General features: G+C 40.2%; 1 protein-coding gene across 14 annotated transcripts in view; it reads right to left on the bottom strand.

Annotated features, from left to right (window-relative positions):
* anks1b (ankyrin repeat and sterile alpha motif domain containing 1B) overlaps positions 1 to 27982 on the bottom strand; it is a 609252-nt gene that overhangs the window by 283973 nt on the left and 297297 nt on the right. For all 14 annotated transcript variants that reach the window (XM_052034200.1, XM_052034196.1, XM_052034194.1 and 11 more), the window contains one exon: positions 8719 to 8838. In XM_052034200.1, coding sequence (XP_051890160.1) covers positions 8719 to 8838 — 120 coding nt within the window. The remainder of the gene's footprint in view (positions 1 to 8718; positions 8839 to 27982) is intronic.

Here is a 27982-nt window from a genome sequence, read left to right as displayed (position 1 = left end):
TACTCTGCAGCTCAGAATAGAACCATGAATTGAATGAGCAGTCTGCTAATATTAGTGAGGTAGGAACATTTTAATGGAGCACAGCCTTTGTGAAAAAATAATTGGCAAACTCTTTTATGTTCACAAACATGTACCACCACATGATTTCATTATGACAAAAAATGACTTGTGGTTTCCTGTCTTTCAAAATGGAAAGTGATTTTCATGCTACCTTAACATGAAAGCACAGTCAGCTCTCATTATAAGAGGCTCTATGGCAGCCAGCCAAAAAATTATGTCCTAGAAAATGTTGGTATTTGCAGTGTCTGCACTTCAGTAGGAAAATATTACTTACAAACCAGTATTTACAGGGTCTGTATTTATAACACATTCATGCATGCTAGTATTTTCCAGATACGTATTTAATACAAATGCATTGCTTTCATAGAGGAAAAGACATTTGCAGCAAAGGAGGCCATTTCAGTGCACCAGTTCTTTGCTGGAACAAACAAAGAAAAATTTCTGTGTTCAAAATATTTTCAAAATTTTCACTTTACAAATGTAAGGTTCCTTCACCAATGTCCATGTTCCATGCTCTAACAAACCTTATCAGAATTGTTTTTGCTCAAATTTTAAACCAATGACTACTCATCACCAAGAAATTGTCAACCATAGAGCAATGTTTCTGAAGCAATGTGTGCTTCATTTGTGCAGCGTGCCTCTGTACTTTTGATCTAGCTACTCTATGCATCTGTGTTAACAAGGAGGCTGTAGGTCTGCAGAGTGTAGTCATTCAGCATGCAGCTCTCAATTGAAATCAAAAGATATCAAGTGCGCAGAATGCTAACATGCCCTCTGGGCTCACTACCAGCTCCTGCTTCAAACACTGAAGGTCGTAACCAGAGGGATGAAGCTTGGGCCAGCACTAGGTAAAGTTCCCAACATTATCGTAGTTCGAGGTATCCATCCCTTCTTCTCATCCTTAGTGATTGCCCCTTTGCTCCTTGCTAATTCCACATCACCTTTCGGATCTCATCCCAGCCCCCCCAAGCTTCCAACCTAATTATCACTCAGCCACCACTGCACCCTACCCCCTGCCAATCACAACTCTAACACCCCTAATTAACTCTCTCCCTACACTTTCCTCACTACCAGCTCCCTGATCGTCACTCTGGCCTTCATCTCTCCTAACCATCACACCACAGGGCAACTAGAGATGGGTAATGAAATTCTGGCTCAGCCTGCAAAGCCCACCTCTCTTGAAAGAATAAAAAAAACACTTCTTTCTCCCAGTTCAAATATCTGCTCAATCAACACTTTGCACCATGCCATCGTTCATCACTGACTTCCACAGGCATCACCAACTATCCCCGTCATCACTTAATAACCATCCCATTCCCACAATGGCCTATCATCAACATCTCCTGAACTGCCATTCCGGTCTTCCAATCATCATTGCAACATGACTTGCCAACTTTTATACTCGATGCCCCAACCGATGAAGGCCTGCATATCTTCTTTACCACCCTATCCACTTGTGTTGCCAGGGAGCTATGGACTTGCACCCCAGACTCCTCTGTACATTAGTGCCCCTAGGAGTCCTTCCATTTACTTATACTTTCCTCTTATATTTGCCTCCCAAAGTGCAACACCTCACACTTGTCTGGATTAAATGCCATCTGCCATTTCTCCACCTATATTTAAGCTAACCCATATCCTGCTGTATCCTCTGACAACCTTCCTCACTGTCCACAACTCCACCAATTTTTGTGTCATCTACAACTCAACTAATCACCCCACCTCTATTTCGACCACGTCATTTATATATATCACAATCACAGAGGTCCCAGCACTGCTCCCTGAAAAACATGACTGGTCACAGACCTCCAGTCAGAGTAACACTCCTCCATCACTACCATCTGTCTTCTATGGCCAAGCCAATTTTGAGTTCAATTTATCAAGTGTCCATGGTTTCCATATGCCTTAATCTTCTGGATTAAGCCATGAGGGACCTTGTTGAATGCTTTACTGAAGTCCATGTAGACAACATCCATTGCCCTACCCTCATCAATCACCTTTATTATCTCCTCAAAAACTCAAACAAATTTGTTAGACATGACCTTCCCGAACAAAGTCATGCTGATTACCCCGAATAAGTCCACACTTGGTGGAGGTGGTTTGATAGCTTGATAACACCCCCATCCTCTAACACACACACACACACACACACACACACACACACACACAACAAAGTCTCCAAAGTCTCTGTAATTTGAGCAACATCAGTTTACTCCAGCAATACACAAGAAGTGCTGGAGGAACTCAGCAGGTCAGGCAGCATGCATGGAGGGAAATAAACAGTCGATGTTTCGGGCTGAGCCCCTTCATCAGGACTGGAAAGGAAGAGGGCAGAAGCCAGAAAAAGTGGGGGAGGGGGAGGAGCACACGCAGGCAGGTGAGAGGTGAGTCCAGGTGAGGGGGGGAAGGGAGGTGGATGGGGGAGGGGAGAAGATGTAATAAACTGAGAGGTGACAGGTAGAACAGACAAAGGGCTGAAGGAGGAAGAATCCGGTAGAAGAGGGCAGTGGACCATGGAATAAAGGATGGGGGAGGGGAGGAGAGGAGATGGGCAGGTCATCCAAGGAGGAGGAAGGGAGCCATAGGAATAAGGGAAGACAAAAGAGTTGGCGGGAAAGGGGTGAAGGGGAGGGGGGGGGAAGGGGAGGGGGGGGAAGGGAGGAGGAGGGGGGAAGCGGAGGAGGAGGAGGGAAGCGGAGGAGGAGGGGGAGGGGGAGAGGGGGGAGGAGGGGGGAAGCAGAGGGGGAGGGGAGGAGGGAGGGGGAGGGGAGGAGGGAGGGGGAGGGGAGGAGGAGGGAGGGGGAGGACAGGGAGGGGAGGAGGAGGGAGGGGGAGAGGAGGGGGCAGGGAGGGGGAGGGGGAGGGAGGGGGAGGGGGAGGGAGGAGGGGGAGGGGTGAGGAGGGTTAGGGGAGGGGAGGAGGAGAGGGGTGAGGAGGGGTTGGGGAGGGAAAGGAGGGGGGAGGGGGCAGGCGGGGGGGAAGGGGAGAAGTGGGGGTAGGGGGAAGGGGGAGAAAAAGAATGGGTGGGGTTACTGGAAGTTAGAGAAATTTATGTTGAGGCCATCAGGTTGGAGGCTCCCAAGGCAGAATATGAGGTGTTTTTTTCCTCCAACCTGCGAAGCGCCAAAGCTTGTTTCTACCTGTCAGTGCACATTATGTCCACGTTGCAACATTTATTTTACACCACATCTATTAATTTTTCCAACAAACCTCTTGTTAAACAACTTGCCAATCACGTGCAGGAAATCATTACAGACTACATCTAATTCACTTCTTTTGTAAATGCAATTAGTCACTTTAACACAACTCTAATAATTTCGTCAAACTTGATTTCCCTTCAACAGTTGCATAACATTGTCCTTAATTAAGCCAAACATGTTCTCAAAGTTCACCAACTTTATCTCAGTTTCGAGATTTAATAGATGGAGATTACATTTGTTGTCAATGTAAAGTTGCAACAAATCACATCATAACAAAAATAATCATGCCTTTCCCCTCCCCAAATTAACCCAAAACACCTCATGCACTTTTATGTAAAAATACTTCACATCAGAACACTGTATTAGGCAATCTAACAGAAATGGTATAAATAAAGCCATCTGTGTCTTAGAGATAGTTTGATTTAGCTTTAACCATTAAAATATGAAAGCACACTCCCAAAGGCCGTCATGGATATTTTTTTCTCCCAGAGATAAGACTCACTGCCAGTAAGAAATGTCAAACATTCAAAATTCACATTTTCATTAATTTTGCTTCTAGAATGCATGTGTCTTTCAAAATGGTCATATTGACAACTAATTAATCCTATTTGTTTGTGGGGTGCATTTGTCAGTGGTATGACAATGGTGGAAAATGCTGCAATAGTAAAACGAAAGGTACTGTATTCCATTATGCATGAAACATAGAAACACAGAAAACCTACAGCACAATACAGGCCCTTCAGCCCACAAAGTTGTGCCGAACATGTCCCTACCTTAGAAATTACTAGGCTTACCCATAGCCCTCTATTTTTGAAAAAGCAAAGATCTTATCAAAGCAATAATTAAGCCTGAACTAGACTGTAATTGTTATTGTTAGCATTTTAAATTTAGTTGTGCTTTATAGGGACCAAAAATTGATGCACCTCCTAAGCAAAGTTTTTTTTCCCAAAGTAACCAAAAAACTGGATTTTTCCAAACATTGATGAAAACCAAAAAGACTCCTCAACTAAGCCAAACACAAAAACTGACAAATTCAAGCCCTAAGTATGTTGCAGGTATTATATTAAATAAATGGCATAAAAGGGAAGTAAACCATTAATCTACAAATTTAATAAATGCTTGCAGTGTAATTATACCAGAGCTCATGATTTAATTTATTCATTCTGATTGTGCACTTGCAGGAATTAGCCGCTGAGATCACATCTCAAGATCATGGTACAGAATATTCAGTCTATTTTTTATGATCTCCCATTGCAACTTTGACAGAAGGTACAGTGAGGGTTAGAAGAAGTCCCAAGGAAACAGTTTTGCCTTAGCTCCACTCTGTGTCAGAATGCCATTTTGCTGAATTTCAAAGTTCATTACTAACATGACATCAAAGCAGATCTAAAGTTAAAACATGGTTAATTATTCTTCAAGAAATGATTAGATTTCAAAACATAATTATCACAGATAATTACATTTCTTTACCAGTAATACCCAATGACAATATAAACCAGAGGGCACAATTCTAAAAGGGATACAGAAACAGAGAGGTCCTCTCATTGAAAGAGAGGGGAGAGCTTGAGAGAGCAGTTAAAAAACCATAAAAGGTCTTGGATTATACCAGACCTAGGGAATCATGAATAAAAGACACTGTTTCAGCCACAATTGGAGTATTGTGCCTAGTTCTGTGCATCATGGTGTAGGAAAGGTAAAGGCCTTGGAGAGGTTCAAAGAGATTTACGAGAATTAGTCCAGGGATGCGTGGCTTTAGTAACAAGAACATACTGGAAAAACTTGTTTTGTCGTCCTTGGAAAAGAGAAGGTTCAGAGGGGAAATGATGGAGGCAATTAAATGACAAGGGGTATGGGCAAAATAGATAAATAAGCATTGCTTCTGCTGGCAAAGGGTCAAAAGTAGGAGGATACACAACAAAGGTGATTGACAAAAGTGACATGAGAAATTCTTTTTTTATATACAGCAAATGGGTAAAGCCTAGAATGCATTGGCACAGGGAGTAATAGGGGCACTTCAACCCTGACATTCCAAAGGAAGCTGAATTAATACTTGAAAGGAAAATAAAAACACAGGGCTATTGAGAGAGGTTAGGGAGTCAGATGGATTGCTATTGTATCGAGTTGGTAGGGGCTCAATGGGCAAAATGTACTCCTTTACAGTTTATAGGCAGAGAATATATGATTTAGTGCTAGTTTGTCACATTGTTGAAGACTGATACTGACTAGTCATCACTCAGAAGCAAGATTCTTGCAATTTGACCATACCAAGACAGCATGCCCAATTCTTTATCATTACGTGTGTACATTGCCAGAATGGTAGCTGGATAAAACCTACAGGATGTGTATGTACATTCCTGAATATTGCCCAAAACTTGCATAAATAGAATCTCTTGCTGAATCCAAAGCCCTTCCATCTACAAGACACTATTCAAGGGTACAATGATATACTTTCCACTAGCTTGGATGTGACCACTCCAAAGCACCCAAGAACCTCAAATATCTGTTTAGTTCATACTTTATCCATACCCTACATATTCATTCTCTCCATCAATGACTCACTCTGGCTGCAAAATAGGTGCCTCCTAAAATGCACTGCAGCAACTCACCAATGCTACTTTGATAGCACCTCTCAAAAATCTTTCACCCCATATTTATAACAGCATTGCAGAAGCATCTTTACCACACAGACTGCAACTGTCCCTGAAGGGGACTCACCAGCATCTTCCGGTAGGCAATTAGGAATAGGCAATTACACCACTTTAATAAATGAGAGAAGAAATTAACCTCTGTTTATTTGTGCATAATGAAGGTATAGTGTATAGTGGTCTAATTCTGCTATCTGTTGGCCTGCACTATTAACCTGGAGGCATGAGTTCAAATCCCACCATTGGAAATTTGAAGCTGTGAATTTAAATTTACATTACATAATTATCTGGAATAAAAAGGTAGTATCAATAATAGTGACCATGAAGCCATCAGATCCTCACAAAAACCTATCTGGTTTATTAATCTACAACAGGGAAGGATATGCTACCATTCTTACCTAGTCTGTCTTAACTCTAGAACCACAGCAATACAGTTGATTCAGAAATGAAATGGCTTAGCAAGCATTCAGTTCATGGGTAATCAAGGATGAATAATAAATGCTGGCCAGCAATGACCATGACTCCAGTGAACAACTATAACTTAAAGCATAAAACAAACTGCTAGAAGGACTCAGTGGCTCAGGCAGCATCTGTGGAGGCAAAGGGATGGTCGAAGTTTCAGGGTGAGACCCTGCAGGGACCTGATGTTTGCTTTTTTTTGCTCCAGATTCCAGCATCTGCAGTCTCTTGTGCCTCCAACTATAAAAAACTTGACTGCTCAGTTTCTGGGTAAAAATAGCTTAATGAATAGAAAGGAACAATTGATGTGCAAATGAACAAAAATATCATCAATTGATTATAATGAATCTGGCAATAAACAGAAAATATCAACTCACTCCTATTTTGTAATCCACAATAGGAATGTTTTCTGCTTCTCTTTGTCTAGGAGTAATGCACTGACCTGATGAACCTATCTCGTCTTACTTCTGTTAATCTGCCACATTTCCTTCGGCCTGGGAAACTCAGTTGAAGTGGAGATACAGTTAAAAGACCATTAAAACATCGGCATTCAGCCTCTTACTGTCCATTTCCTGGGAACTGACTGGCAGCCTGGCTTCTGACCCACTAATGATTGAACTGAGAGTGGGAAAGTTTGGGTGTCTGAAACTCCATTTCTTGGGGATTAAAACAATCCCCATATTTCCAATGTATTTATTAACCAAGGCAAACAAACCTTGATGGGAATAATCTAATTAAGAGATATTCTTCTAACTAATATGGATACTGATGTGTTTCCTCTGTGTGACCTTCAGTCCGCCAATAATATTGTGAATGGATATATTTAGGTGCACAGACAACATCTTGGTGTGCCAGCTGTCTACCCATTCAAGAATAATACAGCAAGGTTAAAGCAGTTGATCTGAGGGCCTTTGGTCCTACAATCCACAAATTCTTTGTGAATTGAATCTGAATTTGTTCATAAAGTTCGTTGGTGGCTTCACCTTTTCCTTGATCTTCAACAAAATTGGTTGGAAGGTGAGGGAACATTTCGGCCATCTTCTTGTTCATGTGAGGAGTCCACACATTCCACATTCTCCCTCCAAAAACTGACTTCCAATTTCAATGACGTATTTCAATTTCTCAAAATGTATTGCTATTGCTTTGAATGAATTGGAATAGAATTTCCAATGACCAGAGTGTTCTGGAGGTACTTTGTCAGTCAAAGAAATGGTGGGTGCTTGGACAGTTAACTCACACTGAATTTGGCCAGTGTTGGGGATGTTGGTCACAGACATGTTAATGGGGCCAAGACTGATCCCTCTGGGAAATCATTGCTATCTGCTGCCTCCCTTGCTTCACCTGTCCTTCAAGATGGGCACAGAATCCAGGGTCAGAGATTATTGCTGTGAGAGGGTAGTATTTGATGACATTGGATGAATCTCAAAACCTTCAAAATCAACCACAGTTGATAATGTTTTTTCTCTCAGCAAACTATATTGTAGGTGAGAGAAAGCTTGATGAAAATGCCAGCAGTTTTTCACCAGCACTGGAAGCCTTCTTTGATGATCTTTGAGAATGATTGGACCAGACCTGAAACCTGCTTGATGGTCAAGGGAAGCTTCTTCAGTGATGAAAAAGAAGTGGGTTAGAAGGGCCTTTGCCATTAATTTAGCTGCAGTAGATAACAGGGAGACAAGCTCCCCTGATGCTGGTGAACCTTACTCCCCCAGATACTGGGATGAAAGCCTTTGTCATCAGTTTTGTGGATTGCATCCTAGTGATCCCATTATATCAGATCTACTGCAGAACAGAGGCATACCAAGATGATGGCTAAATCAAGGAAACCATTATGGGATAGCCTCAATGATAAACCTCATTTAATAGCAGGGAACAATGGAAGCCTTAATGGAATAACAACATCCTAAACAAAGACCTCATCAGTGGCTCTATGGAACCAGTACCTAGACTCGACTTTCTAGCAAACAGTTATGCAACCTTAAACTGGATGCAAACCAGCCAAGGAAGCTGTGTCTATTTTGTGCTTCATTGGACACTCAAATCAAGTCCTAATTACCACTGTGGCAACACTTGTCATATAATTTAACACATCATCAAAGACTCCCCCTCTCTAAACCTTGTTAGAGCACATGGCCAACATTTATATGACCACACCAGATATCATAACCAAGGTCTTAGACTTAGACATCACTCTAGAAGATGCTACCACCATCATACAATGAGAAGGTGGCTTGTGCATAATGTAAATTCATTCTTAAACAATGAACACTTGAGATCCATGCATTAGAATGCAGGTAATTCAATACTGTAGCAACGTCAGTTTAGCTGCACAAAGCAGTCTGGCTATATTCCCTTACCTTTGACCTTAAGAGAAGGTGAAGCTGCTGGTGATGAAATGGAAGACTGGGGAGTGGGAACTGGACACTGCTTTCCTGGTTCTTCTGCTCCCTTTAGATCCATCTTTTGCACAATATAATCTGTAGATTTGAAAACAGCAAAAGACATGACAACCTTCTATTATATTCACCTTTAATTGATAAAGTTTCATTCTATGTTTTATTTAAAAGCATTTAAGGATAAGGAGGAAAATGCAGGTGATCTAGTCAGAACATTTGAATAATCTTATTATCTCAGCACTTTCATCCGTCTCCTATTTTGGCACAAATCAGCCTTGGAATCCACTAACTTCTCTTTTTTAAACACTCTTTTACCAAATCTGCCCTTAATGTGGAATGTGGCCACTTTGGCATGTAAAAAATGCATTACCAAAGGTTGTGCATACTTCACAAAGTAAATCATGCTCCTTATCCATGGGAAGGATCTTTCCACATCTATTCCTCTTTTTATGTAAATAATGGCTACTTTAACTCCCTTTAATCTTGCATTTTATTTAAATATGAAACTAGAGTGACCAAGCAGCCATCAAATACAGAAGGAATGTCCCCTCTGGTGATTTCAGAGACCTGTGCACAAAGTTGTTAATACGTTCCATTGCAGTACTGAGTGCTGCATTGCCCAAGGTAAAGTGGTAAATCAAGGCCAACCTGGAGATGTTAGGCACAGTACTCCAATCAGCATTAACCCCTTGATCAACAAGATCATTAAACCATTAGAATGGTGATTATCACAATCCTTTTTGTGGAAGCTTGTTTGCTGTGTCTGACATTACAACCATAATTGGACTTCAAAGGAGCTTCATTGACTGTAAAAGTGCAGTGCAAATGTAATAATGTCTGCTTTGCTATAAAGTATTAGATCAAAAAGACAGCGTCTGCAAAAGAGTTAAATAACACATCAGAAACCAAAGAGTACTCATAAAGAAGATAGAAATCTGACGTAAAAATAAAAATGAAAAATTAGAAGTTACAAGATTATAACAATGTGATTATCCCATTAATGCATTGACCATCTCAACCACAAACTGTTGACACAAAGAATAGAGTCTAAATGGGTAACGCAAGATATGGTGGTGACAGCAAACATGGCTACACTTGTAATCTGGTTGCACCTTGATTTGTCAGTACTCTGGTGATTATTTGACAGCAATCAGCCTAATCCTGAAATGATGAAATTCTATTGATACCATGAACCTTTGCCAAGGGGAGCATTCAAGAAGGAAATGGGAATTCCTTCAGTGTGTCGAACAAAATTTCTCTCTCAAATCAACACTACCAAAGAACAATTTGTCTCACTTGTGGTTTGTGGAATCTTCATCTCACTTGCAGTGTATGAAATGCTGAGGAATAGTTCAAGGATGTAAAAAGGCACTATAAAAATGCAAACACAATTTTTCTTTAAAAGCCAATTTTTTATCCATGAACTTATTCCAATCTCAAAGGATGTTATTAAGTCAAGAAAAGAATTAAAACATTTAAACAAGATAAATTATGCAGGATGATGTGAATGTACATCTAAGAATACAGGACAGATGAAGAATGTTAGATAGAAGCAAATGGGTCAAAATAGGATTGATCAGCTGAGAAGAATTAATGTTCCCTAACATTGTGCTTTCATCGTAGAACATTATAAATAATACTGAAATAGTAAATGATTGTTATTTGAACAGGTTTTCACACAGCAGATTTAACACACAAAAATGCACAAAATGGTTCACTAAAATGCCAATTAACAAGTAATTGTTACCGAGTCATAAAGCCGATATTATTAAGGGGCATGTGGAAGCTTGGCCTCAGATGTCACACAGCAGAATTAGGTGGAGAGGCAGAAGTTTAGGATGACACAACAGAGTTACACGTGGAAGACCTGGGCATTGATAAATTGGAAGTATAAATTCCTCTGGCAATTTTAAGAAAGTTGAAAGGATTTTTTTTCAAGGTCAAGATGTTTTGGTCTCCATCTCTTTCAATTTGGCAGGAATGAAACCATTGCCAGGCATGAAGGACTGAGATGGGCTCAAAGGTTGTAGTAGATTGGTGAAGAGATGACCACCATGGAGTTGATACATAAGAAGCTTAAGTTAAATGAGGTCTTGGTGAAATTACATGTATTGCAGACAGTTTTCATCTCTCCTCACCTGATAAACGATATATTTGCCATGAACGGAATGTAACATGAAGGGAATGCAATGAAGTTGCATTAGATTAGTCCCTGGGATTGCAGATGTGGGATACTGAATAGACTAGGCTTCTTTGGCTGTCAAAATGAGATGTGATCTAATTGAAACTTTCAAAATCCTTGCAGGACTCAACAGGGTGGGTGCAGTGAACAGAGAACATAGAACAGTGCAGCACAGGAATAGGCACTTCAGCCCATGATGTTGTGCCAAACTAATTAAACTATTAATGAATGTGTATCTCTGTTGCTGTGAAGTCTAGAACGAGGGGTCATAGTCTCAGAGTAAAGGGGAATCCAGTTTGGACTGAGGAGAATTTTCTTCACTCAAAGAATGATGAAACTTTGGAACTTTCTACTGCAAAAGGCTGAGGAAGCTCTATCATAGAGGTCATTGACAAGAGAGATTGATAGATTTCTGGATATTAAGGGAATCAAAGTATATTCGATAGTGCAGAAAAATGGTGCTGAGGTAGAAGATCAGCCATGATCCTAATGACTGGTGGAACAGGCTCCTGCTCCAAATTCTTCTGTTCAAACAACACATACTTTATGGAGGGTTAAAATCTAAAACAAAAAAAATAAGAAATTTCCTTATTTGAAGCTCAGCATTCACAAAATACATTTTAATTGCCAATAGCTATCAAATACATGCACATTCATACTGACTAACTTACTTTATTTAATGTGTTTCCCCTTAACTGAAATACAATTACATTTTGAAATTAGCTCTGTATTGTGAAGATTATTTTTATCATTTCAATGCTGATTGAATTTATAAAGGAACCACGTTTCCTGAAACAGCCAACTACCTAAGAACAACTCAGATTTCATACTTGAAGATATACAAACTCTCATTCTACTCTCCATTCTTACATTAGCAAAAGAGCTTAACGTAATCATGATGTATAATCACAGAACATATGCATGTGTAGAATGACAATTCATTTGCATTTAATAAACTGGACCATTTTCACCTACTGTGCATGGACTCTGACAAAAATCATCCAAGAACCAAATGTCTATATTAGCAAAACCATATGCCTTGCCTTCTTCATATATCCAATACTAAGTGTGTCTACGTTCACACCATCTCTGATGACACCTGTCTGCATAGCTTAAATTGGAAATTACATTTAGTGTGGTAATCTGTGACTCAAAAATCCCTCTATAAATGCTTTAACTGGCCACCAGATGGCTTTTCCCCACACATCACTTCAAATGCTTTATCTAAAAGTGCTTATTTCACCAGTCTTATCAGAAACTAAAATTTCAAGGGTCAAAAGCAAGGATTTTAGTTGCAGGCTTCATTGTGCTTTACTAATAATGGTGAAACCAATGCCACTAACAGCCCAAAAAAGCTTTATGGGAGACTGTCAGTGCAGCGCACAACAAGTATATGGTTAAATGTGCAAGTATAAATGTTGTGATCCAAATTATTTTGTTTCTCCAAAGGGTACACTATAACAGAACCTGAAAATACATGCAGTAACATGAAGTTGCCATACTAACACACTAGATTGCACTAAACAGACATTTGGGAGTAAACTAATTATTAGCTGTGTGATGTGATAAGTATTACTAAACTATCTCTCTGGCTCTGAAATACAACTATAAAAATGTGATATCTCATTCAGTCAGAAGTTAATTAGTGCTGAAGATTTGGAAAAAAATTAGTTATGTTTGCTCTTTCTTGTCTCTCTCTTAATATCATCCTTTATCTCACAATCTTTATTCTTTTCCCAAACTTGTACTTTCTGATTTTGATTTTGCATGTCTCAAAGTACAGTATTCTTCCATTTGACTGGTTGAAGAGCCATGTTGCCTTATTGCTTGTTTACACTTATCATAGTTGTCCAACGCTATATAAAATCAATGGAAATCTTTGCTCAAAAGCCACAAAAATTAGATGGGAAACTGATAGCATTGTGAATAGCAAGTGTTGCTGTTTCATCATAGATGCAATATTAGACAAATATGGTAAATTCCATCCCTTAAATTTACTCTAATGCATTTTATTTTATTAACATTTACATCAAGGCCTTAGGATCTCCCAAAAGCCTTGGCTGGTCATGCGCATTTTGATCAGAATTGTGAAGTCATGAGTCCCACTTTGATTGTGCACTACGTGCCATATACGTCTCAGTGAACCAACCAACTGGTTCATAAAAGATACAGTAAATACTTTTCTTTGGCTTCTGGCAATTCCATTCATAAGCTTTCTTTGAATAGCTTTGTAAAGTAAACATACACATTTAAAAAGTTTTAGTAAGGACAATTTTAGATTCAGATACTTAAAAAATTGGAAATGAAAGTGCCATTTGAAGGAGCAAGAAAATTGTCATTTTTCTGATCAGAAACCTGTTCCAATTTTTATCTTGGTTTCCCATTCTTCAGTGTCTTTTCATTACTTTAAATAAACATTTGTGAAAAACGGGGGGTTGTGAAAGGTAGTGAGGGTAGTGAAGGAAAGGAGGCAGGGAAACAGAATGGTTTAGTGTGTCTCTTGACTTCTGGTTTGTGAGAGTACTCAAACTGTACATGAAGGATGGCAGAGAGGCAGTGGAGCAAGGACAAAACCTACAGAGATTAAGTCAAGGAGCTGAAGCGTAGTTGATAATTGGAATGAGCAGCAAGTGATGAAACTGGTAGGAAAATGAAGAGTAGGGATTCAGAATTGCAGAAACACAAATGATTTAGAGGAATGAGCACTGCACATTCCTGTGGACCACATCTTAAACCTTACTTTCCTGTGCCACCTAGCACTTCAGACAGCAAAGAGCAAAAGAAGAGGAACACAAGATCACAAGACAAAGGAGCAGAAGTAGGCCATTCAGCCCGTCAAGTCTGCTTCACTACCTCACCACGAGCTAAACTAAACTATTCCCATCTAGCCCCAATTTCCTGCCCTTTCCCCATATCCCTTGATACCTTGACTAATTAGATACCTATCAATCTGCTCCTTAAACACCCCCAATGGTCGGGCCTCCACAGCTGTATGTGGCAAAGAATTCCATAAATCCACAACCCTCTGGCTAAAGAAATTTCTCCTCATTTCTGTTCTAAACGGGTACCCTCTAATTCTAAGACTGACCTCTAGTCCTGGACTCACCCACCAAGGAAAACAGCTTAGCCACATCTACTCTGTCCAGTCCTTTCAACATTCGAAATGTTTCTATGAGGTCCCCTCTCATTCTTCTGTACTTCAGTGAGTACAGTCCAAGAGCCAACAAACGCTCATTGTATGTAAGCCCTTTCATTCTGGGAATCATCCTCGTAAATCTTCTCTGAACCCTCTCCAACATCAGTACATCCTTCCTAAGATAAGAGGCCCAAAACTGCACACAGTATTCCAAATGAGGGTCTCACTAGTGCCCCACAGAGCCTCATCAACACTTCCTTACTTTTATACACTATACCTCTCGAAATGAATGCCAACATAGCATTTGCTTTTCTTACCGCCGATCCAACCTGGAAAACAGCAGAGACTTCTCCTTGGTGATTTTTTTTGGTAAACGTTGAGAGAAGTCTTGTTTTCCGTACCATATTATAACATATGTAGAAAAGTGAATGTTTTCTCTACATAGATGCACGCGCGCGCACACCCACTCACACACCCACACACACACACACACCCACAGAGGAATGTTAATAGAAAAAATAGGCAACTGTGCCATCTGTTGGTCAAAGCTAATGCTGGATAAATGATGCTTGATCTGCCCCACTGCTTGCACTCAGCCCCACTCTAATCCCACTGTCGTTCTTAAGTGTTGTGACATCTATGAATCGGGCCATGCTGGGTCTTCCACTCTTCAACCCTTGTGTGAGGCAGAACAAGCCATGAGTGGTGACCAGGCCTTAGGCAGTGGAACCCAGACCCTGTCCCAGCACAAGCCCGACCATCCCTGAAAAGCCAAGATACTGTCAAGGGATACCTAAGCACCGGAATCTTTCTGGATGGATCCAATGGTCCAAATAGCTGGGTTGGATTATGCTTGACCTACCGTCTACATTGCATTCATCCTCTGCATGTTCTCTATGCTGCACTGTCCTTTCACAGCCCCACAGAATCCATCCACTCCAGGCCCTTCCACAAAACCACATTTGGTGACTGGGCCTCAGGCTGTGGTACCTGAGGCCCTGCCCACAGCACTGCCTTGACTAACCCTCAGACCTTGTTACATATTTAGTATTTCCTTACAACAAAAAAAGAGACCATTCGGCCAATCAAGTCGATGTCAGCTCTCAGAGCAATTTTAGCAATCTTATACCTCCACTTATTTCCCTTGTAAACTCTTCTCTCACAGATGCCGATTAACAACCCCTGAAGCTCCTATCTGTCCATCAACACCTCCCAAATCTCATACCCGCCCATGAACACCTGCCTGAATCTCCTACGACCCAACCACAAGAGTACTAATTTACTGTGGCCAATTAACCCACCTGGGATGTGGGAGGGAGCTGAAACACCTGGGCAAAACGTCATCAGGCACAGGGAGAATGTGCTAACTCTTGACAGAATACGGGAGGTCAGCATCGAACCTGGGTCTCTAGAACTTTGAGATAGCTAAACCACCTACAGTGCCATTTTGCTGCCCCACAGCAGTTTAAATGGACTTAAATCATTAAAAATGTAAAAATAATTTCAGTTAAAATACATTAAATTACCGCAAATTAACTGAAAATGTGAAAATAATGTGAAATAATAAGCAAAATATTAACCTAAACTTGGAGACAATTTCTCTCCTCCTACAGATGCTGCATGACCCGCTGAGTTCCACCAGAACATTGGTTATTAACCTGAACTTACTTTATCAATGCAGTTCAGTGACTCCCATTCAAATGAATGGCATTGCTGTCTATACATCAGGCAGGGCTGGCAAAAAGCTGATGGGTCAGATGCACAGAGCTTCCAGTTCCTCAGCTGAATACCAACTGAAACTGCCAGTGCATGCAGTTCGAATCCAGTGGGAGAACTGGAGGTCAGAGGTATCAGATTTGCAGTGTGCAGATACACAAGTCCAAGACCTACTAACATTGGAGGGCAGACAGACCCATTATCCATATAGAACATAGAACAGAATAGCACAGGAACAGGCCCTTTAGCCCACCATGTTTATGCCAACCACGATCTAATTTAACCCACCTGCCGACACATGGTCTATATCCCTCCATTACCTGCCAGTTCACGTACCTGTCTAATTGCCTCTATTTGAGCTTGTAATGTGGTTTAGTGGAATGGAAAGTGGCAAGTCCAGAAGATGTTATTTTTTAGTGTCCTGGAAGGGAGCAGAGCACTTTAGCACAGTTGTTGAATTCACTCACATTACTGCCAGACCACAGGCTACCTTACATAAGAAGAAATTCACAATGATGTGAGCCTGACTGAACAGCTCCAACAGTAAACAAACTGTAACAGAATCCAACAAGAGAAATGAACAGCACTTATTTTGCTTTTGCTCTTACACCCGAGAAAATAGCCCTCCAGAGAGCATTTTGAAATGTGGTGAACATCTTTCCACCAGACTAATTTTCCAGGTTTATGTATTTCAGAATGTGCACATGGGTATTAATGGAGTTACTCAAATAAATGTTGTCTAATATATTATAAACTAAATTATATGCTGTGGTGGAAGAGATGTCCTTTGTTTTTAAACCAGCTTTGTTGTTTTTAACAAAAAGAAGTCTAACATGCTTTGTTAGCTGATTTACTTGATTAGGTTGGATTCTGCCAGGATGCGAAAAACTCCAGACTTCTTTATAACCTTTGTCCTAGTAAGGTCAAAAGAACTGATTTCCATTGGTGGGCTGAAAATGACTACCCCTGATATCAATGCATCTTTTGACCATGTGACATCAACGAACCCTGGTAAAACGGAAGTCAATGGGGGTTGTGGAAGAATTCTCCCCTGTACGGAGCTATATCTAGCAGAGAGAAAGATAAATGCGGTAGCCAGAGACCAAGGACTAGACATTATTTTATGCCTGGAAAGACGCATTGTTTAGTATGTGATCAGCCAGCAAAATACAGTAAAGAACAACAGCATTACCATAATTGAATCCCCTGACTAAAATATCCTGTTAGTCATCATGGATCAGTGTGTTTCAGCAACAGGTGACTCACCTCCTGACTCCTCAAGGCCTTTTCACCATCAGCAGGGCACAAGTTAGGAACATGATGGAATACTCCCCACTCTCTTGGATGAGTGGAACTCTGACAACACTCAGGAAGTAGAAATGCTCCTCAAGCCCTGGCCTGCCAAGGCTCGGTGTTTGCCCTCCCATGAGCCTGCCCCCAAAACACCTCCATACAGCCTTACTTCCTGTTGTCGGGCCTTTCTTTTGTGCCTGTAGATGGCATCCTGATATCCACACCTCTGTTCCCATCTAACAGAGAGCTATTATTTTCTACCTATTTCAGATGGAGAATTAACTGGCAGGATGTAAATGACACCCAGGAGATACAAATTTTTCCTTTGGATAACAATCTCACTTAAAATTCCTCTTGAGGCTCTATTATCCCCCTTTTTTGCTGCAACTTCATTTTTCTTTGTTTTACTATTTAATCATAATTAACTTCCTACTTCTGTCTTTTCCCCCATGCCAGATTTATCCACGTCTCCTACTATACCATGTTCAACTCAGTGAAGGGTACATATTAAATTCTGTCTCTTATGATATTGTCAATCGTGCCTTAGTTTGATCATACATATAATTAAAGTAGGCTGTCCTTTTTATCCTTATATTTGCAGAATCATACCATAAGACCATAAGACAAAGGAGCAGAAGTCGGCCATTCAGCCCATCGAGTCTGCTCTGCCATTCTATCATGAGCTGATCCATTCTTCCATTTAGATGCACGCCCCCGCCTTCTCACCATAACCTTTGATGTCCTGGCTACGCAGATACCTATCAATCTCTGCCTTAAATACACCCAATGACTTTGCCTCCATGGCTGCCCGTGGCAACAAATTCCACAGATTCACCACTCTCTGGCTAAAGAAATTTCTCCGCGTCTCTGCTCTGAATGGGCGCCCTTCAATCCTGAAGTCGTGCCGTCTTGCACTCAACTCCTCTACCATGGGAAACAACTTTGCCACATCGACTCTGTCCAGGCCTTTTAACATACGAAATATTTCTATGAGGTCCCCCCTCATTCTTCTGAACTCCAAGAAGTACAGCCCAAGAGCTGTCAACCATTCCTCATATGTTAACCCTCTCATTCCTGGAATCATTCTAGTGAATCTTCTCTGAACCCTCTCCAAAGTCAGCACATCCTTTCTTAAATAAGGAGCCCAAAACTGCACACAGTACTCCAAGTGAGGTCTTACCAATGCCTTATAGAGCCTCAACATCACATCCCTGCACTTATATTCTATTCTTCTAGAAATAAATGCCAACATTGCATTCGCCTTCTTCACCACCGACTCAACCTGGAGGTTAACTTTTAGGGTATCCTGCACGAGGACTCTCAAGTCCCTTTGCATCTCTGAATTTTGAAGTTTCTCCCCATTTAAATAATAATCTGCCCGTTTATTTCTTCTACCAAAGTGCATGACCATACACTTTCTAACATTGTATTTCATTTGCCACTTCTTTGCCCATTCACTTAGTCTATCCAAGTCTCTCTGCAGACTATTCGTTTCCTCAACACTACCCGCCCCTCCACCTATCTTTGTATCATCGGCAAACTTAGCCACAAAGCCATTTATTCCATAATCCAAATCGTTGATATACAATGTAAAAAGAAGTGGCCCCAACACGGACCCCTGTGGAACACCACTGGTAACCGGCAGCCAACCAGAATGGGATCCCAATGCTCTATCCATGCTCGTAACTTTCCTGTAATTCCACGGGGTCTTATCTTGTTTAGCAGCCTCATGTGCGGTACCTTGTCAAAGGCCTTCTGAAAATCCAAATACACAACATCCACTGCATCTCCTTTGTCTAGCTTGCTTGTAATTTCCTCAAAAAAACCTTACAAATTATCAACAGTTTAAGAGATAAGATCACTACCTAACATTCTTAATAATGGAAACTTCTTAAAAAAATAATTTGAAGTACATGTTCAAAATCCAACTAAAAAGTTACACTATTAAACTCATGTTTTGTAACTTGACCTAATTAATTTAGACCTACATCGAATATATTGATTAGTATAATGTTGCAAGATACAGAAAATATAAAGCACCTACCACTCTGTGTAAACAAAAAACTTGCCTTAAAAACATCCTTTAAACTTTCCTCCTCTCACCTGAAATTCAGTATTTGACATTCCACCTTGGAAAAAGACTCGGACTCCCTACCCTATCGATGCCTCTCATAATTTTGTACACTTCATTCAGGTCGCCCCTCAAGCTCTGACGGTCCAGAGAAAACAATCTATGTTTGTCCAACCTCTCCTTATAGCTAATACTCTCAAATCTGGGCAACATCCTCTTCTGCACCCTCTCTAAAGTCCACATCCTTCCTGTACTGTGGCGACCAGAACTGCACACAATACTCCAATGTGGCCTAACCAAAGTTTTGTACAGTTACAGCATAACTTCCTGACTTTTATACTCAACACCCTGATCAATGAGGGAAAGCATGCGTATGCCTTCTTTACCCACTCTATCTAATTGTGTTGCTACTTTCAGGGAGCTGTGGACTTGCACCCCAAGATTCCTCTGTATGTCAATGCTCCCAAGGATCCTGCCATATACTGTATACTTTCCTCTCACATTTGACTTCCCAAAGTGCAACACCTCACACTTGTTCAGACTAAACTCCATTTGCCATTTCTCTGCCCACACTTCCAACTGGTCTATATCCTGCTGAATCCTTTGACAACCTTCATCACTATCCACAGCTCTGCCAGTTTTTGTGTCATCTGCAAACTTACTTATCAGCCCACCTACATTTTCATCCAAGTCACAAACCTCAGTAGTCCCAGCACTGATCCCTGTGGAACACCATTGGTCACAGATGTCCAGTCAGAATAACACTGCTCAACAACTAGCCTCCATCTTCTCTGGCCAAGCCAATTTTGAATCCAATCAACCAAGTCTCCATTGATCCCATGTGCCTTAATCTTCTGAATTAGCCTACCATGAGGGAGCTTGTTGAAAGGTTTACTGAAGTCCATGTAGATAACATCCACTACCCTACCCTCATCTATCATCTTTATCACCTACTCAAAAAATTGAATCAAATTTGCGAGATATGACCTCCCCCACACAGAGCCATGCTGACCATCCCTAACAAGTCTATGCTTTTCCAGATGAGAGTAGATCCTGTCCCTGAAAATCTTCTCTAATAATTTCTCTGCCACTGATGTAAGGATCACTGGCCTATAATTTCCTGGTTTGTTTCTGCGATCCTTCTGAAACAAAGGAGCAACATTGGCTATTCTCCAGTCCTCTGGGATCTCTCCTGTGGCCAAAGAGGATACAAAGGTCATTGTCAAGGCCCCAGCAACCTCCTCTCTCTCAATAAGGTAAGATGAGATCTTTATTAATCACATGTACATCAAAACACACAGTGAAATGCATCTTTTGAGTAGAGTGTTCTGGGGGCAGCCTGCAAGTGTGGCCACACTTCCATCGCCAACATAACATGCCCACAACTTGCTAACCCGTACATCTTTGGAATGTGGGAGGAAACTGGAGCACCCGGAGGAAACCCACGCAGACATGGAGAGAACATACAAACTCCTTACGGACAGTGGCCAGAATTGAACCCGTGTCGCTGGTGCTGTAGTAGCGTTACGCTAACTGCTACACCTGGGATAGATCCCATCAGGCCTGGGCACTTATCCACCTTAATGTTCTTCAAGAGCCCCAGCACTTCCTCCTTCTTGTGATCAATGTGCCCTAGAATATCACCATATTTCTCACTGATCTCACAGTCTTTCTCCTCGGTGAATAGCAGAGGGCACTACTCATTTAGTGCTTCCCCATTTCCTCTGGCTCCAGGCATAAAATCTTACCTTTGTCCTTGAGTGCTCTGATATTCTCCTTCAGGACCCTCCTGCTTTTACTCGATGTAAAAAATTGCCTTGGAATTCCCTTTAATTCCACTTGCCAAAGACTTTTCATGGCCACTTTTAGCCCTCCTGATTCCCTGTTTGAGTTTTCTCCTGCTTCCCTTATATTCCTCAAAGACCCCTCCAATTCCAGCTGCCTAAACCTTCTTTTTATCTTTTTGGCTAAATTTGCAACATCTCTTGTCATCTAAGGCTCTTGAACCTTGTCATCCTTGTCTTTCTGCCTCACAGAAACATGTTGGTTCTGAATTCTGTCCAGCTAGCCTTAAAGTAACTCATCGTAATACTCCTTGCATTGAAATAAATACACTTCAGTTCATCAGCCTCATTATGTTCATTACCTTCAGCCTGTCTGTCCCTCCTTGCAGCCTTATTTGACCTAATCTCTGTTTTCCCCTAAACTTGCTGACCTACTGCTCTGATTCCCCCGCCACGCTACTTTAAACCCTCCCAACCCACACCAGCAAACCGCCCTGCAAGAAAGTTAGTGCCCCTCAAGTTCAGATGTAACTTCTCCATGTACAGGTCCCAGCAGCCCTGGAAGAGAGCCCATTGATCTATGTACCTGAAGCTTTTCCTCCTGCACCTGCTCCTTAGCCACACATTTAACTAAATAATATATAGTAAGATATTGCAAAAAGGTATACTGGCACAGATCTTTCAGCAAGTATTAGGATGAAACTATCCATTCTCACTGCTATGTTGGAATAAACCGAACAGCATCTTTCTCTGCTCACATCTTGAAAGTTATGTGCAGAAATTAGGAAGATGCTCTCAGAATTTTCCTGCTTCCTGGAACCCTGCCAATAGGTTCTGCACCCTAACATATGAAGGGCATGAGGTTGCAAGAGTTACCCACTGGACACACCAGAAAACTTCAGAACTTATTTGGCAAAGTGCAAGTTAAATTACGACAATAGCTCAGTGTGAACTCTTTTTATCTACTTGACATGTTCTTTATCCTCTGCATCCTATCAAAAAATGATACAGTACCTTGAGATATTTTCCACATTAAAGATGCAATATAAATGCAAGGTATTCCTGCTGTTGCAGGTATTGAGTTATGATTTATGACCTAGCTCTTGCACTGAGCATAAATCATTCCTAGTTTTGTCATTTGTGAATGGTTGGTACAGCAGAAGAGAATCAGTTAGGGCCAACAACCACTTACCCGACAATGTGGAAAATTGTCCAAGTGTTTATTCTGCATGAAGGCAGTTGAAATCTCAACTAGCCAATTAATTCTATTCATCAGCAAAGAAATGAAAAGTGTCATCAATTCTGCCTTTGAGTGATATTTAAACAATAATAATCAGTGCACTGACGCTCAGTTTGGATTCTGTCAGATCCACAGTTAGAACTCGGCGCTGCTGTTTAACCTCGTTAAAATGGCTGCCACTTTAATCTTCTAAAATGGCTGCTATATAACCTGCTAAAATTCAGGTTATAGGCTCATCAAAACTTGTAGGTCACATTTTAATTTGCTGAGCATTTATATGATAAACAATTAAAATATTTGTACAAAAATATGGTTTAATAATCAAGATGTTATCTATAGAAGGAAGATATGGAATCCAGGCTTTCAAACTAAAATTCATTTCTTAGCAGCAGACCACAACTTTTGTTTGTGAACAGCTTTCATGGACAGACATGACATTTTCCTCAGGATAAGGTAATTCACAGGAACACCAGCTCAGGGCTAACCTGGCCTATCATGTAGAAACAAACTGTTGTACACCACAAACCAAGCTATTGGAAGAATTATACCGTACCTTTTAACAAGACATGATAATACCTTGCCTTTAATTGAAACAATGTTGTCAGGGAGGCTTCTTCATCACAACATGGAACGAAAAGGCAGAACAGTCGTGGTCAGCCACATGAGGAACCTTGGTTGCAACCAATCAAATTAGTTTGTTTGGTTGGAACCAATAAATTATTCACAGAGACCATGCTGTAATGTCAAACTCATCACAATTTCTGTGCTCACAGGGGCCCAAAACTATCAGGAATAATTAATGTATAAAACAAACACGTCTCCAGTTTAAAATTAACCAAGGGCTGGTCGGCCCCACGCAACAGATCCGTGCAGGTAGAAGAGATGAGAAGATAAAATGAAAACATCTTTTGCCCATCTCACCTTGTTATCTATTATCTTGATTTCTGTTAATGTCTGATGAGGTGTCATTGATTGTCTCTCTGTTCAATAAAGTTACAGCTAATATTCAGCTACAAGGGTTTTTCACTTTAAAATCTAACACCACCAAGCCTTGGCCTTAATCTAGAGATGAGCGCCAAAGAGGGAAAAAGAAAGCTGATCACAATATTAAGGCAAAATAAGGCACAAGGAATCCCTGATAAGAGCAGCCCTTCAACAGAGTAGTAAAAGAGCACACACTCATTTTACTATGCAGCACTGAGGGAGCACTGTACAGTTAGAGCTTCTATCTTTCCCTTGTGGAAACCATCTAAATGGTCGTAATCCAGTGGAACTATTTATAGACGGAAAGAGAGTGTTCCACATGCCCTAGCCATTATTTATTTGTCTCTCAACTCTGTCAAGAATAGAGATTTGTTCCATTACTGCCCAAATTGGCTTCAACATTTCTCTACAGTGCAGCTGTGGTTGCACTTCAGCATTGCTTGCTTGTCACAAAACACTTTGTGACATCTTAAAGCTTTGGAAGGTGCTATACAAATATAAACTTGTCATTTACATAGAATTTACAACCTAAATGGTTTGTGCTAATACTTATATTGTACAAAAAGCTTCCAGACTCCTTCATATAGAACTATTAACAAAACCCATTTGTCCTTTATATCTCATCCATTTATCTAGCTTCTCCCAAAGCAGCCAGTTCTTCCTTGTTGTAACAAGCTCCACATCCTAACCACTTTACGGATGAATAATTTTCCTCCTATATTCCCTACTGAATTTATTGAAGTCCTATTTGAGTTTTTTCTTGTGCCACAATCTGATGATGATCATAAAACCCATGCTCCTTTCCATTTTTTCCTGGATTTATACTGCTGTTCCTTCATCTTTTCCAGGTTAAAATCATACAACCTTTAGCATGAAGGTTGTAAAAGTGGATGAAGGGAATGGCAATAAACCTCAGCTTACACTCCAAGTCGACTAGTCACCCTCTAAATCTGAAGGCCTTTCTAAATTCTGTAGATCCTCACAACAGAAAGGTTTCCTGCACAACTCATTTATATCAACTTCCAAGTTGCATGTAAAAAATTGATTAATTTCTGCATTAATTTCACCTTGTTTTGAACATGATAATCTACTTACATTGTGAAGCATGAACAATTTGTAACAAATGCAATTTTTGGAACAGTGCTCAATCTAAAGCAATTCCATTGAGCTGAGAAACTCAAAAAGCAGGAACAGAAGTAGGCCAATTGCTCCCTCAAGCTTGGTCCCCCATTCAATAGAGTCCTGCCTGACCCAATATTGACCTCATCTCCACTTCCCCACTCTCTCCCTGTATTTCGGTCATTCCCTTGTCGTTTAAATGTCCAGCAGACTCTGCCTTTGTTTTCCGTGATTCCATATCCACAGCTTTCTGGGTGGGGAATTCCAAGTATTCACAGCACTCAGAGAAGAAATTGCTCCTCACCTCCAATTTAAATGAGCTATCCCTTATTTTGAAACTGTGCTCCTGACTTCTTAATGACCCCATTGGGGGAAAACATCCTCTCAGTATCCACCCTGTCAAAAATTTTAAATGTTTCAATAAGACCATCTCTCATTCTTCTAACTCTTAATGATGTAGGCCCAAGCTGCTCAAGCTTTCTTCATATATCAGCTCCTCCATCAAAGGAATCAACCCTTCTCTGTGCAACCTCCATGGTAAGTATGTCCCTTCTTAAATATGGAGACAAAAACGACAAGCAATACTCCAGATGTGGTCTCACCAACCTCCGTAAAGTTGTACCAAGATTTCCCTACTTTTATACTCCAACCCCTTCCAATAAAGGTTAACTATCCATTAGCCTTCCTAATTATTTGCTGTACCTGCATGCTAACTTCTTTGGTTTCATGCATTAGAACCTGCAAGTCCCTTTGTGGTCTCGGTACTTTAAACAAGAATTTGCTTTTCTATTCCTTCACTCAACAAGGATAATCTCACATCTTCCCACCTTATATTCCATCTGCCAACTTGTTGTCCACTCATTTAACTTATTTATTTCCCTTAGCTTACCCTGGCATGATCCTTGTGACACCCACTAGTAACTCGCTCCCAATCTGAAAGTGACCCAATTATCTGAATTTTCTGTTTTCTGTTAGTTAACCACATCTCCATCCATGCCAATAAATTACCCCCAACCTCACACACTCTCATCGGGTGCAATAACCTTTTATGTTACAACTTACCAAATGCCTTTTGGAAATCCAAATGTACTACATCTACTGAACACTTAATAGTTAATCCCTTCCATTACTGTCCAAAGGATTACATTGCCCAATGTGTCACTAACCTTTCAGCTAATGTTTACTCTTTAGATTCATCATCACATCATTACTAATCAGAAATCTGTTATTAAATGCATCGTAAAAATAAAATTGTTACAACTGTTTTAACAGATGTAAGTCTTCACAAATAAGCTACAAAATAAAAAAGGAAATCATTGTTCTTGAAGAATTTTATTATTCAACAAACTATTCCATTATGTCCTCTCTTGTGTGCATTCTTTTCAGTTTCCAGTAAATAGTAATATTATTCTTCTGGAAAGTTTTAATTTATCCTTTCCATGTCACCTCATAACAAATTGGTAGAAGATCTACTCTTGCTGACTCACCTTTTCCAGGAAGCCTCCTTTAAATGAGAGGTGGTGAATTTATGGGAAACAATGGACTTATAGATGTTTAGATATGCATAACTCATATCATTCCCTATGCAAGATAACAAACTACGATTAGTGAAAAAAAAATTGTTTCTTTCCTTAAAGTAAACCAGACACAACATTGCCTCTGTGGAGAAGTTTTGAAGGGCTTTTTCTGCATGCAAATCTTCCAATTATTTCTAAAATATTGCAATTTAATTTTATCACCACAATTTACAGACAATATGTTTCAAAGGGCATTTCCGCCAAAATTAGTATTCCACAGAAAACGTGTTATCTGTGACTGAAAGTTCAAGCATTGTGTTTGCCTGGTGGCTGCTAATGCTGCTCTATTTCCAGCCACAAGGAGGTGTGCAAAGCAGGTTGCAGTGTTTGTCATGCTAATTTGGAAAAAAAATGCAAGAAGTCATGACATTGCACTTAGCTCACAAATGTGTTCCAAAATGGGTGATTAATAGGAGCCCTCCAACTGAAATAGTTGAAAAAAGCTGTGAGTGCAAAATTAATTTAAATCCTTTTTGCACTGACCTGCAGATTTAACTTACTGTTTCAACGGGAAAGAAAACAAAACACCAGGCGTTTCTAACTTATGGGTTTACAAGCTACCGATTGGGGTAGACACTGACAGATTTTTAATCACTCTTTCCAATTCCTGCAATTCAGAAACTGCACAAATTTGCTCTCAGATTTAACACAATAATACGCAAAAAAAACTGGAGGGCATAGGTTTAGGGTAAGAGGAAAGAGAGTTAGAAGAAATATGAGGTACAATTTTTTCACCTAGAGGGTGCTTGGATACAGAATGGAATGCCTGACTGGGTGGGTGAGGCAGGTAGTCTCACAACATTTAAGAATTATTTAGATGAGCACTTGAATCACCAAGACATGGAAGGTCGTCACAGACCCAGCGCTGATAAGTGGGATTCGTATAGATGGGTACTTGATGGTAAAAATGGGCATGGTGGACAGAAGGGCCTATTTCTGTGTTATACGCCTCCAAATCTGAGACTGCAGAAGAGCGTAGGAATCACAGATTCAACAGTTTCTACAAATGTATCCCTCAATGATTCATTACAATTCTTGACTGACAGGACCAGTGGTCATTCATCTCATTTCTGTTCCTGATGGGTTAGGGTTGACTACTTGTCCATTTTAAAACACTTCAAATGATCAAATGGACGGTTTGAAATGTTTCCCAGGATGTGATAAGATGCATTAGAAATTTTACCAGTACTTTATTAATTCAAATCTTTTTGACCCTTCATATATTTATTAATAGAGTCTCCATAAATTGAGCAAAAAGGATCTTGCTCAAAGAAATACAATATATCAAATTCAAAAGTAACTGTACAGAGAATTTAGAACTTTGAATAATTCAGAATACCTAATTCCTTCAAGACATTCATTTTAGTCTGTTACAAACGGAAGCCTTTTTTATTGAAATACGTTTCTTCACTTAATTAACTAAGCTGTTGGTAACATGCTGGGAGCTTCTTTCTGGGACTGGTTACCTGCTCGCACAAATTATTGCACATTCCCAGGACACTCAATATAACTTACAACATACGTCTACATACAAGTACATCAGCACAAATCCCAGCACTACTCCTTGCTCACAATTATGAAGCCACTATAAAACAAATGGTGCAGCCTGCAACCGAAAATGGTAGGTACCTGGGAGTGATTACAAAACAATTATCTGGTCAACAGGTTCAAGCATCATTATCAACAATAACCATAGAATTTATAACCAACATCTGATACTTTATTCAAAAAACAATAGGGTGCCTATTTCATTTATTAAGGTTGTAATTAATACTTATATCATGCAGCTATGAATTTGTTTTGATTTAGTCAACGTTTGATATCTTAAATATCTAAAACTACTAAGGATTCTTCAACAATTCCACATTTGACAATCGGTCTGACAGATTGGAAAATACAGCATCATGATGGCAATTCTGATAAATAATTGGTTTGTGTTAAACATCTGATCGGCTACAGTGCTTTCAATAAAGTGAAAAATCTTTAACAGATTTAGCTTTGGAAAGATAAAGCTGCTGATATTCATGGTCTTTCAGTTACATGAGCCAAATTCAAAACAAATCTGAAAGCACACAATACACCCCAAAATCTTATTCAAAGAACAATGGAAAAAAATGGAGAAT

The sequence above is a fragment of the Pristis pectinata genome, chromosome 19, assembly GCF_009764475.1.
Source record: "Pristis pectinata isolate sPriPec2 chromosome 19, sPriPec2.1.pri, whole genome shotgun sequence".
Lineage (NCBI taxonomy): Eukaryota > Metazoa > Chordata > Chondrichthyes > Rhinopristiformes > Pristidae > Pristis > Pristis pectinata.
Note: the sequence above shows the minus strand (reverse complement) of the source record. Positions and strands in the feature narration are given on the sequence as shown.